At 45.7% G+C, this 12,779-nt stretch overlaps 3 protein-coding genes across 3 annotated transcripts; 2 read left to right on the top strand and 1 right to left on the bottom strand.

Annotated features, from left to right (window-relative positions):
* Positions 1-323: 323 nt before the first annotated feature.
* Positions 324-1,043, bottom strand: LOC103651849 (polyadenylate-binding protein-interacting protein 10). The gene is made up of 4 exons (XM_020550677.1): positions 873-1,043; positions 672-783; positions 502-561; positions 324-430 (listed from the first exon to the last, which is right to left on the bottom strand). The coding sequence occupies exons 1-4, from the start codon at positions 928-930 to the stop codon at positions 412-414; spliced, it is 249 nt and encodes an 82-aa protein (XP_020406266.1). The 5' UTR covers positions 931-1,043; the 3' UTR covers positions 324-411.
* A 5,183-nt stretch (positions 1,044-6,226) lies between these two features.
* LOC103630715 (uncharacterized) lies at positions 6,227-7,081 on the top strand. The gene has a single exon (XM_035966167.1). The coding sequence runs from the start codon at positions 6,227-6,229 to the stop codon at positions 6,791-6,793; it is 567 nt and encodes a 188-aa protein (XP_035822060.1). The 3' UTR covers positions 6,794-7,081.
* Positions 7,082-11,413: 4,332 nt separating this feature from the next.
* LOC100283750 (pectinesterase inhibitor domain containing protein) lies at positions 11,414-12,153 on the top strand. Its single transcript, NM_001156649.2, has one exon. It carries the CDS (start codon positions 11,469-11,471, stop codon positions 12,033-12,035), a length of 567 nt encoding a protein of 188 aa, NP_001150121.1. The 5' UTR covers positions 11,414-11,468; the 3' UTR covers positions 12,036-12,153.
* Positions 12,154-12,779: the final 626 nt, after the last annotated feature.

The following is a 12,779-nucleotide window of genomic DNA, read 5'->3' as shown; positions in this document are numbered from 1 at the left end:
TCTAAATCTAAACTAAAATACAATTGTTTGCACTAATGTTAAGCCTAACTTTATTTGAATTCAAGTCTCCACACTTTTTCGGCCACCAAATTTGAATTCTATTCTATGTTTTCCTGTACAACAAATAGGAGAAAACTAGACATAGCAAAAAGCTCCAAGCAGCACGTGGATGGTCTCGAAGCTGCCCTTGTGCTTCTCCATGTTCTTGATCACTCCTACACGCACGGTGTTCCTCCCGCCGGTCACCATGACCGCGTTGCCGACGTCAAACTTGATGAAGTCCATGATCTTGTTAGTCTCTAGATCGATCTTGATGGTGCCATTTCTGCAAACTTTTAGCTGTACAGAAGGGAGATTGTGTTTGGAGTAAAGAACGACCAACCTCACCACATATGGACTCAAAGAATAACTTTAGATCTGCTTGAGTGACCTGCGTGTATTAAAACAGAACCATGACAGAATGAATACCTAATGGTAGTAGCATGAGTGCAGGTACCAAACCTTCTTGTCAATGTTTGTGTAGTAGATAGTCCTTGCACACATTTCACGTTCATCGTCAGACTACAGAGCACAGAAAATCGGCCAACTTTCTTAGATACCATATCAGATAGAGCATGAACATTGAGCCATGAACTTAAGACAAGCATGTTGGTTCCGGAAGGTTTGCATACCCTGGGTAGGAATGTTTCGTTGACTGGTGCAATGCAGTTTTTGACGGTAGAACATTGATAGGATAATATCCAAGCACGGTTCCTGACAGATTCAGAGCAGCCCTTGCACCCTCTGGGACATCGATGTTTTTCACCCGATAAACAGTAGATCCATTACACAGAGTAAGCAAACTGAAACATGGTTGGATATGGATATATTACCCTCATCAGTGAACTCTATGAAAGCAAACCTAAGGACTGAATTTGGGTCCCCACACATGCGACACTCCACAACCTTCAGAGAGCATATCCAAGATTATGCACAGTTGGATCAAAATCAAATGGGGAACTAAATACATGTAAGAGGGTTTACAACTGTCCCATAAATTTGTACCTGTCCACAATTTATAAATAGTGTTGCGAGGTTTTCTTCAGTAACCTGAACAATAGAAGAGAAATTAGCACTAGAACTACATATGATTGTTAGTTAGCAACTCAAACATTATGTGACACTACAATATTGAATAAATAGCACACTACAGAAGCTACCATATAGAATAACAGTTAGATAAAAATTGCCCTAATACATTACCCCCAACGTTTTCAACTCCGATTGGCAAAAGGGTAACACTATCATGTATGACAGTGACGATGGCGAGACAGACAACAATAGAGCAAGTGTGGACGAGAGCGAAGAACGAACAGCAGTAGGTGCGTGACACCGAGGCAAGCGCATGGGAAATGGGTGTGCAGGGAAAAGGCCAGGGGCTTGCAGGCACGATGTCGGATTTTATAGAGGAGAAGGGTGAGTCACCAGGGGGAGAGAAAGGGTCGGCCGGATGCTTCATGGCCATTGATGGCATTCATGGAGCAGAGGGAGAAATGGGGGAGGAAGAGGAACGGACGCAGTAAAGCTCCTTTACTTGCGATGAAGAACGAACGGCGCGGGCGTCGGTCCCTGCGGGGTGTCGGGGTCGCGGCTCCATGGGCAGGGCGCGGTCGGGTCCTCTTGGCGCAGCTGCTGGCGGCTTCGACTGTGCGCAGGGGCTCGGCGGGTCGCCTGGCGCGAGGCAGCCGGGGTCTTGGCGTGGCAGGGGCGCGAGGCTTGCACGGTCAGCTTGGGGTCTTGTGCGACGCGCGCGAGGTCTGGGCACGCTCGGCGGCGTCGGTCGCTGCGCAGCGCGCGGGTGCGCGGGGCCGGCTCGGGGTGGCGCGGTGCAGGGCAGGGTGGCCACGTTCTTGGGCGCGCTTGGCGCGGCTAGGGTCAGGTCGCCTGGGCGCGCGGGGTCGCGCGGTTGGCAGGGCACAGCAGGAGCCTGGGCATGGCCGGCGTCGCTCGGCTGGAGAAGGGGCAGGGCGCGGGCTGGGCGCGCGGCGTCCTGGGCGTGGAGCAGAGAGCAGGAGAAGGGAAGGAGAAAGGTGGCGGCTGGGGAAACACCAGGGGCGACGGCTGCTAGGAGAGGCGGCTAGGTCAGCAGCCAGGGAGCGGTGGCTGTGACATGGGCCTAATGGGCTTTAGGGTTTAGGGTTTTTTCTTTTTTTATTTCTTTTCTAATTCCTTTCTAATTTCAAAATATAATTTTAAATAACCATAAAATTCATAACAATTAACCCAAAATTATTTATAAATAAAATAGTTATTTTTGGACTAATATTATTATATATATTATTTGGTTTTTCATTTAAGAAGAAATGATATTCAATATCCAAAATCACTGATGAGAAATCAAAAATCATTCCAAATGCAAATAAATGATAAACACTTAAAAGAAAATTCATTACCATAATTACCTTTAATAACAAAATGCATTATTTTTATCTAATGATTTTTATAGTGTTACAAGTTTTAAGAAAGTATACTAGCCGAATTCATTATTTACTACATTTTTTCATAGTATGTTTTATCAAAAAAAATCATATAAAGATGGTTTTATATTTAGAAGTGTCTAGTATACTCACTAACATCTAAGACAGTTCTTATAGTCTAGACGACTCTAATAATATCTTTTTTTGAGATGGTTTCATATATAAAAGTGTATAATATACTAACCAGAATCTAAGACAATTCTTGCATTCTTAATGACTCAAAAGGTATATTTATTCAAGACGGTTTTCAATAACAATATGTTTTAAATCAATATAAGACATTTCTTAGATGTAACTGTCTCAAAATACTTCTTTATTAAAGACATATCTCAAACAAACCGTCTTATCTTACTCATCACTATATGATAAAAGACGCTTCTATAAAATGCACTGATATCCATCTTAAAATGTGCGTCTTAAATAAGCATATCTCTAGTAGTGATAGTGACAAAGTGCTGGGTCCTAACATCATACGGATGACGGATTGTCTTGACAAACGCTGGCCAGTCCGGATAAATACCATCTGCTAGGTAATATCCCATGTTGTACGTGTGTCCATTGACAGAGAAATTCACTGGTGGGCTATCACCGGTCAGATGCGAATCAAAGAGGTTTGAACGCTGAAGAACATTGATGTCGTTACAGCTACCAGGCATGCCAAAGTATGCATGCCAAATCCATAGGTCATATGAGGCAACTGCTTCGAGGATCATTGTTGGGTGTTTACTGTGACCAATAAACATCCCCTTCTATGCAGTTGGGCAGTTACACCACTCCCAATGCATGCAATCGACACTACCAAGCATACCAGGAAAGTCGCGTGACTCTCCAACTTGGAAGAGCCTAGCGATATCAATAGGAGTAGGTGTCCTAAGATATACCCCCTATAGAAAACGGGTGACGCCTAAGAGGGGGGTGAATTAGGACTTCTATAACTTTCGCTAAACTAGGCCACAATTAAATCCCTAGAGCAAAACCTATGCAAATAATTAAACTAGAATGTGCAAACTAGGTTTTGTCTAAGTGTTGCTATCTCTACCGCAATGTCTAAGTTTCAATCTACACTATATAAGCATGAATACAAGATTGAAACTTAAATGCTTCATATAAATGCGAAAACTTAAAGAGCAAAGTAGAGAAGCAAACTCTCGTGGATGACGCCAGTATTTTTACCGAGGTATCCGGAACCGCGCAAGGTCCTGACTAATCCTCGTTGGTGCCCCTACGCAAAGGGAAGCCCACACGAGGGCCAAGCACCTCGGTCGAGTAACTCCGTAGAGAGCCGCGGGCCTTCTCCACGCGCAAGTGGTGCTCCGCTTCTGGCTCCTCTCGGACGCTCCCCGTCGTCTCCACTATCGAGCTTCTGGCCGAAACGCCGCGGGCCTCGTTTCCTCCGTACACGGTGGCGGCCGTGACACAAACACGGTTGTCACGGTCTCGCAAGACTCTCGCCCCACTCGGTACAATTACAACGGCCCGCGCAAGAGCCGAGGGGTTGTGAGGTTTATCTAAACTCACTCAACAATCTAGGGTTCACCTAGAGCAAGCGCTAAAGTGGTCTAACTAACCTAAGCACTTCGCAAAGCACCTACGCTAATCACCGAGTGATTCTATTAAGCACTTGGGTGTAAGAGCACTTGGGAATGTCTACTATATGCCTTGGTATGTCTCTTGGGCTCCCACACTCGGAAATGGCTGGTTGGGGGTGTATTTATAGCCCCCAACACAAATAGAGCCGTTGGAGAAAAGCTGTTGCTTTCTGTGGCACACCGGACAGTCCGGTGGTGCACCGGACAGCGCACTGTAGCATGTCCGGTGCGCCTAGCCGTTGCCCTATTAGAGCAGGTGACCGTTGGCGCCGCAGGCTTTCCACACCGGACAGTCCGGTCCTCACACCGGATAGTCCGGTGGTCTTCTCTCCGGGTGCCACCTGGAACTAGCCGTTGGGCTGCGGTTCCCTGGTGCACCGGACAGTCCGGTGTGCCACCGGACAGTCCGGTGCTCCACGCACAGACAGTCTGTAGGCAACACACTTGGACTTTTCTTAGATCTTTTTATTGTCTTCTTTTGAGGTGTTGCTTTCCTCAATTCCTTAGTCCAAGTTAATCTTGCATCCTGTGAACTACAAACACAAACACAAACACTAGAAAACTTATTAGTTCACGAATTGTGTTGATCATCAAACACCAAAACTCAATTAGCCAAATGGCCCGGGGTCCATTTTCCTTACACCCCACAAATGCGGTTTGATGGCAGTGCAAAAGTGTTTCAAAGCCTCATGTGCCGTAGATTCACCAGTGCGTATGTATTCGTCAACGGCATCCGCAGGAACACGGTATGCAAGGATACGAACAACAGCAACAACTTTCTGCAGAGCAGATAGACCTAGCTCACCGGCACAGTTTGGTCGTTGAACGAAGTAGGGATCGACTTGTTGCACATCATGAACCAGGTGCTCAAACACATGGCGACGCATGCGAAACCTATAATGGAAAATACAGTGAGTACAAGTGTGAAGCACGTATTATGGACGTAAGAATAGATGGGCGTACGAAAAAAGATACCTCCTTGGGAATTGAGCATCCATGTACACCGGTTGGGCGCAAAAGTAGTTCGCTCGGATTCTTGCATCGCCACTCATATGGTCACGATGGATTCGAACATGACCGGGAATTGAACCAGCATACCGACGCTCGTTGCGTGCACGACGCCTAAGATGTTGGTACGTCGCAACCTCCAACTCATGTTCTTCATCTTCCATGTCTTGCGTCATCCTAAGAAAAATATTGCAATCTACGTACCGGTTCATTGTTGTGGAGCACTCTAAGTGAAGTGTTGAAGCGTGAGTGATTATTTATAGAACGGATAGGCTTCGGAGACAAGCCATCCTCTTGTTGTGCAGACGAAGCTAGTCGATGGCTTGTTCAAGAAGTGTCATGGCTTACGGTAGAAGCATGTGAATTTGCAAACATATTTTGATACTAATAAAATACTATGCGACATTTTATCGACAACAATTACACACTAAATAACATCGAATGTTAATTAATTTTTACAATTCGAAATTATTAATCAAGCATTGTTTTGGAGATTATTATTTCGAAAATTAGTAAATACATTATTTTGTGCATCCTTTGTATAGCGTGAAATGGGAAGAAAACAAAGAAAATAGAAAATGAAATGGAAAAAAGAAATCTGTTAACACTGTAGCTTTAGATGACCGAATTTAGAGGACGTTACTGGAGAATAAGAAGATATAGAGGACATAATCTTTTAGAGTGTGCTGTAAAGAACAGATAATAATCTTTTAGGGGATGGAATTTAGGGGACGCTACTGGAGACAACCTTATTCTCTGGTTCCTGAACTCTATTCCATTTAACAAGATTAGTTTAGTCTTTGCAGTACACAGAATTGGTGGCACTCAATTAATATTCTTTCTAACGTTGGGACTGCCCTTTGGACAGCGTTAATTAGTAACGGCAATGAAATTTCTCTCTATTTGTTCTTGCGTGCGTTAGCTCAACCGACGTTCTCGAGAAACCCATTTCAGTTTAGCTCCACCCATGAATACTGATCAATGATAATGAATGCTGCTGTAGTACTTAGTAACTCCCAATCCTAGCTGTTGTATATAACAGGCACGACACGTACGGCCATACGCAGCATCTGCACACAGACAAGTCTCGAATCTTCCAATCCCAACACGGCAATGACGATGGCAACGAGCATCTCGGCGGTGGCGCTGCTCTGCGCGGCCATCGTGGCCTCCTTCCTCCCGCTATCATCCGCCGGCGTCTCCCTCGTCTCCCTGACCTGCCGGAGGACGGCCCACGAGCGCCTCTGCATCTCCATCCTCGCGCCCGACAAACGGAGCGACGCCGCCGAGTCGGTCCAGCAGCTCGCCGTCATCGCGCTGACGGTTGCCAGGAACTCCACGCGGGACGCCCTGTGGCGCACGACGGTCCTGGGCGGCCGGGCTCCGACGCCGCTGGAGCGTGACCTCCTGGCGCAGTGCCGTGCCCTGTACTCGGAGTGCCTCCGCGAGACGACGAAGACGATAGCCTTGGTGACCGCGGCGAGCTACGATGCCGCGGCCCGCGCCTCGAGCGCCCTCCACTGGTACCCGGAGAAGTGCGAGAGCCTCCTGTACATGCAGAGGGTGGAGTCGGCCATGAAGCAAACAAACAAGCAGGTGGAGGAAGAGATGATCGCCTCATCGGATATCGTTCACTTGCTGCTTGCTAGGCGCGGAGCAGACAAATTAAACCTAGAATAACTTAGGGGTGTTTGGTTTAGAGGGACTAATTTTTAGTCCCTCTATTTTATACCATTTTAGTACTTAAATTATCAAATATAGAAACTAAAACTTTATTTTAGTTTCCATATTTAATAATTTAGGAACTAAAATTGAAGGGACTAAAGTTTAGTCCCTAAAACCAAACACCCCCTTACCTACGGTGTTGCACCGTGCTCGCGTTGCTTACCACAAATAAATACATAATATGGTTTTTTTCTAAACAGTTATCTATATAACTATTATTTAATGGAGAGAAAAATTCGCTGCTCTACCTTTTTCATCTTTCCAGCCCATCTACAATATTTCACTCTCTAACATCGCATCTCAGGCTTATAATAAAAAGTGTTCTATGAAAGCCTTAAAAGGATCTGGAATACTTAGAATGGGAGCCTGAGGCGAAGGTATAAGAGATTCCATATCGATCTCCTCTCGAGTCTCGATGAATGATGTTCTGGTGGCGGTCCACCGTGAAGTATGATATGTACTTTTACTTTGCCTTTTGCGTCGTTCGACGCCTCCTCATCCTCCTTGTCGCGCCGTTCGGCGAGCTGTCGTAGCACCTCCTCCTCATCGTGCCTTATGAGGTCATCGAAGGGCTACTGATCATCAGCAAGGAGTGCCTCCATGGGTGGCTTGATGATGTTGATGGTGGATACGTTGGTGTGATCTTTAGAATCGGCCATCTTGGGGCTGATTTTTGATAGATCTAAACACTCTTGTTCCCAGCAGAGTCGCTAAAAAGTTTATTAGTGTCGATCTGGCACAAACACTGGGAAGAACCACATGGCGGTGCTCTCTGCGGGAGAGCGGAGGGTCCGCGACATGGGGTCAAATGGTCTGCAACCTCGCTGCAGGAACGACTCCTCCTCTGCACTCTTCCCGGACACGGTCTACACCTGGGTCCGGACGGTTCGCGATAGCGTAGAAGGTCTTCTTCTTCGTGAAGAACCAGGATCTTGCCTCCCGAGAGGGGCCCTATCGGGGAGGAGAGTTCCAAGGGTTGTCTTGGGGTCGATGAGCCGCCCAAGACGCCTCTAGTCAACATAGAGTCGAACAGAGGCGGAGAAAGAGGTCGAGAAAGACTAATACTAGGCCTAGACTAAGGCTAGATTACTCCTACTACTAAGGAATGGAAAGAACAGTGCAAATAAGATAAATTTGATAGGTAGATTTGATTGGATCGATTATGGGGGCTTCAATCGGCCGTACTCCTTCATCTATATAAAGGGAAGGTTTGGATCCGTTACAAGGCGGTTCTAGAGCTTATCTCACATGTTTTGCTAATAAATCCCGCAAGAAATCTGGAACCCTAACTGATTCTGCACGCACACAGAGGGTCCGCGCCGCTATGGCGGACAGTCCGGACTGTGGACAGTCCAACCCTGAGACCTGGTCGTCTGTACTATCATTTTCAATGCTCAATGGCTGCAAAGATCATTACAACCAACCTTTTAGCCCACCTGTATAATAGTTATATCTTTATTACTAATGTATACCCCACTTGTCTCTCTTATAAGGTTTTTTGATTCTCATGTCTAAGCCAACTATAAGTTTACATATCGCTTCTTCTATCTCCTCTTCTCTCTCTTTCGATTCAGCATTTAGCCTTATTCTAGCCTGTTATTATGCTTGATCTAAGGCTATGACCAGCAGATCGTGTATATGACTGTGCAAAAACACTGTTTTACACTGCAAACGGTATTGTTTAAAGAGTGAAATTTGAAATGAGAGACATGAATGGGTGCATGGGAACAGCACGTGACGAGTAGGCTACGCATCAAAAGTTTGAAGTGAAGACAAACTTTACATCAAAACTGTAGAAATTGCCGAGATATAAAATTGTATGAATGGCATTTTTTTAACCTGAAACGTTAACTTTTGATTATCTGGCTCACATCTTGTGGAAAACCAAACGATTTGATGTAGCAGGGCGAATAGCCATTGCCATGCAGATAACTTCTTGGCCGAAGAGAAAGCATTGTGTTGAATTAGGCTCCGTGAGGAAGGCAAGACATGACCTGCAACCATTTTTTCTTCTTATATATTAAACCAGGACCTGTTCCTCCCATACTAAGGTGGACACGTCGTCTAAATATCCAGAGCCGTCAGATCGTTTATCCGTAATGAGATCCTGTCGTCCAGCTGTTGCTTATTGTTGCGTCTTATCTGGCTACTCCAACTCTTCGACTACCTTTTTTAGTCGTATACTCGAGTCCTCTAGAAAGCTCTGTCGTGGGAGAAAAAGTGAGAAGAGGTCACGTGAAGGCGACACCTCCCAGGCTGCAGACGGCGACACTTGACCTCAGTGTCGTCGTCGCTTCTTTCTTCCTCAAGCGTTTCCTATTCAGACTTCCTCCTTCTGGAGGTAACACTCATTTATTTTCCTCTCTCTCTCTCTCTCTGTTATCCCATCTCCCATTCACTTTCCCATCTGTGCCCTGCACAGCCAGTTCCCCCTTGCCTTGCTTGTTCCGTCCGACCGTTGGCGTGCTACTTGCTTCCGCCGTTCGCCCCTCCTTCCCAGCGCCACCATTTCTCAACAGGATGCAGGGCCGCGTTCGCTCGCCCTGTCCAAAAGTCGGTGTGCCACTTGCTCCTGACGTCCGCGCCTTCCGTTCCTATATGAGTGTTTGGTATTTTGTTTCACTTCAATTGTGACATTTTCTTTAGTTAGTGTGGACTTTAGTTAAAGGACTATCTGCATCTATGCAGGATGGTAACAAAGGTGTATCGGATAACCAGATATAATTGACGATTTTTTCTCCATAAGTTGTTAACTTTACTTTGGCCGGTTTGCCTGTAATTGCTTAAGTGCCAGTTGGTGACCAGCCAACTGATATTGAAGTCAGAATAAGGATAATGATAATATCATACATCAAACAAAGGACATGTATCATCTTAGCTATTTCGCCAGCAAATGCAGATTTAGCAAACTCTGATGCTCTTCTATTGGCTCGGGTTGCTGACTCTAATGGTATGTGTGCCTTGCATAATGTATATCCTGACCACTAGAACATTTCAGTTCAGAATTAGTATTCTTAATAACACAACACTTTTTGCTTCTTCTTTTTTCACTTTGTCGAGTTTAACACTCAGCAAAGAGTGTCTTGCCGAGTGCAATGACCATAGCACTCGACAAAGAGAGCACACATGAGAACCGGGAAAGCGTCTTTACCGAGTGCTATGGTCCTGGCACTAGACAAAGAAGCTCTGTTTTTGAGTGCCAGCCAGAGCACTCGACTGCGGGCGAGGCACTGGAGCTCCCTTTACCGAGTGCCAGACACGCAGTCACTTGACAAAGGGACCTTCTTTGCCGAGTGCCAGCTTACGACACTCGGCACAAAGCGAACGGCAAAGAGAACGTTGTCGATGCATTGTTCACTGAGTCCTTTTTACTGAGTACCACACTCGGCAAAAGCGTTTGCCGAGTGTTACCGAACCTTTGCTGAGTGCCTAGGGCACTCGACAAAGAACTTTGTTCCGGTAGTGTTGGTTATCTTGTTGCGGAATTTGTTGATCAACATTGTTGTTTAACGTTTTCGTCTTAATTTTATCTCTTGACGTTGTTACAATTTTCATTTATGCTTAATTATATAATATAAAACACAAAAATATGTATGTTATGTTGGCTAGGTGGGTATGATTGTGGGTTTAGAGCCAACAACCATACCCGTTTGTTTTCTTTCATTTTGAGGAATTGGAATCTTACTATTGGAATAGACTATTTTTTAGAATGCGACATTCCACCACTTTCCAAAGTTATCATATAAGCCTATCTCAAATTCATAAGGTGAGAGATGGAAATTGATTTTATAGATTTACATGTTATTTTTCCGATGTACAACTTATAGCACACTCTTCTACTTACTTCGTTATAACATGAATGTAGTATACAACTATCTCTGTCATATGATTTAAGATAATATACAAATATATTACATATATAAATATATAAACTTAATTAATTTTGTCAAATTATAATTATTAAAATGAAATTCAATTCAACGAAACAAACTGGGCCTAATTTGAATCTCCATTTATACACAGTTTTAACATTTTTACTATTTAAATGCGGGAGAGCGCAACAACGTGGAAACCTGGAAACCTCTGATCCTTTAATATAATAGAGATAGAAATAGAGAAAATACATTATGTAGTAGTAGAGAAATACTGTATGAAGGAAGCTTTATTCTCTGGTTCCTGAACTCTATTCCATTTAACAAGATTGGTTTAGTCTTTGCAGCACGCAGAATTGGTGGCACTCAATTAATATTCTTTCTAACGCTTTATTCTCTGGTTCCTGAACTCTATTCCATTTAACAATATTGGTTTAGTCTTTGCAGCACGCAGAATTGGTGGCACTCAATTAATATTCTTTCTAACGTTGGGACTGCACTTTGGACAGCGTTAATTAGTAACGGCAATGAAATTTCTCTCTATTTGTTCTTGCGTGCGTTAGCTCAACCGACGTTCTCGAGAAACCCATTTCAGTTTAGCTCCACCCATGAATACTGATCAATGATAATGAATGCTGCTGTAGTACTTAGTAACTCCCAATCCTAGCTGTTGTATATAACAGGCAGCACGACACGTACGGCCATACGCAGCATCTGCACACAGACTAAGTCTCGAATCTTCCAATCCCAACACGGCAATGACGATGGCAACGAGCATCTCGGCGGTGGCGCTGCTCTGCGCGGCCATCGTGGCCTCCTTCGTCCCGCTATCGTCCGCCGGCGTCTCCCTCGTCTCCCTGACCTGCCGCAGGACGGCCCACGAGCGCCTCTGCATCTCCATCCTCGCGCCCGACAGACGGAGCGACGCCGCCGAGTCGGTCCAGCAGCTCGCCGTCATCGCGCTGACGGTTGCCAGGAACTCCACGCGGGACGCCCTGTGGCGCACGACGGTCCTGGGCGGCCGGGCTCCGACGCCGCTGGAGCGTGACCTCCTGGCGCAGTGCCGTGCCCTGTACTCGGAGTGCCTCCGCGAGACGACGAAGACGATAGCCTTGGTGACCGCTGCGAGCTACGACGCCGCGGCCCGCGCCTCGAGTACCCTCCACTGGTACCCGGAGAAGTGCGAGAGCCTCCTGTACATGCAGAGGGTGGAGTCGGCCATGAAGCAAACAAACAAGCAGGTGGAGGAGGAGATGATCGCCTCATCGGATATCGTTCACTTGCTGCTTGCTAGGCGCGGAGCAGACAAATTAAACCTAGAATAACTTATCTACGGTGTGGCACCGTACTCGTGTTGCTTACCACAAATAAATGCATATATGTTTTTTTTCTAAACAGTTATCTATATAGCTAATATTTAATGGAGAAAAAAATTCACTGCTCTACCTTTTTCATCTTTCCAGCCCATCTAAAATATTTCACTCTCTAACATCTGCATCTCAGGCTTATAATAAGTGTTCTATGAAAGCCTTAAAAGATAGATTCGGAATACTTACAACGGGAGCATGAGGCGAAGGTAGGAGAGATTCCATATCGATCTCCTCTCGAGTCTCGATGAATAATATTCTGGAGGCGGTCCACCGTGAAATATGATATGTACTTTTCCTTTGCCTTTTTGCGTCGTTTGGTGCCTCCTCATCCTCCTTGTCGCGTCGTTCGGCGAGCTATCGTAGCATCTCCTCCTCATCGTGCCTTATGAGTTCATCGAAGGGTTATTGGTCATCAGCAAGGAGTGCCTCCATGGGTGGTTTGATGATGTTGGTGGTGGAGACGTTGGTGTGATCTTTAGAACCGACCATCTGAGGGCTGATTTTTGATAGATCTAAACACTCTTGTCCCCAGCAGAGTCGTTAAAAAGTTTGTTGGCGTCGATCTGACACAAACACTAGGAAGACCCACATGGCGGTGCTCTTTGCGGGAGAGCAGAGGGTCCGCGACACGGGGTCAAATGGTCTGCAACCTCGCTGCAGGAACGACTCCTCCTCTGCACTCTTCCTAGCTAGACGGTC

This window comes from Zea mays, chromosome 3, assembly GCF_902167145.1.
Source record: "Zea mays cultivar B73 chromosome 3, Zm-B73-REFERENCE-NAM-5.0, whole genome shotgun sequence".
NCBI classification, from domain to species: domain Eukaryota; kingdom Viridiplantae; phylum Streptophyta; class Magnoliopsida; order Poales; family Poaceae; genus Zea; species Zea mays.
This window is presented reverse-complemented; position numbering and strand designations above follow the sequence as displayed.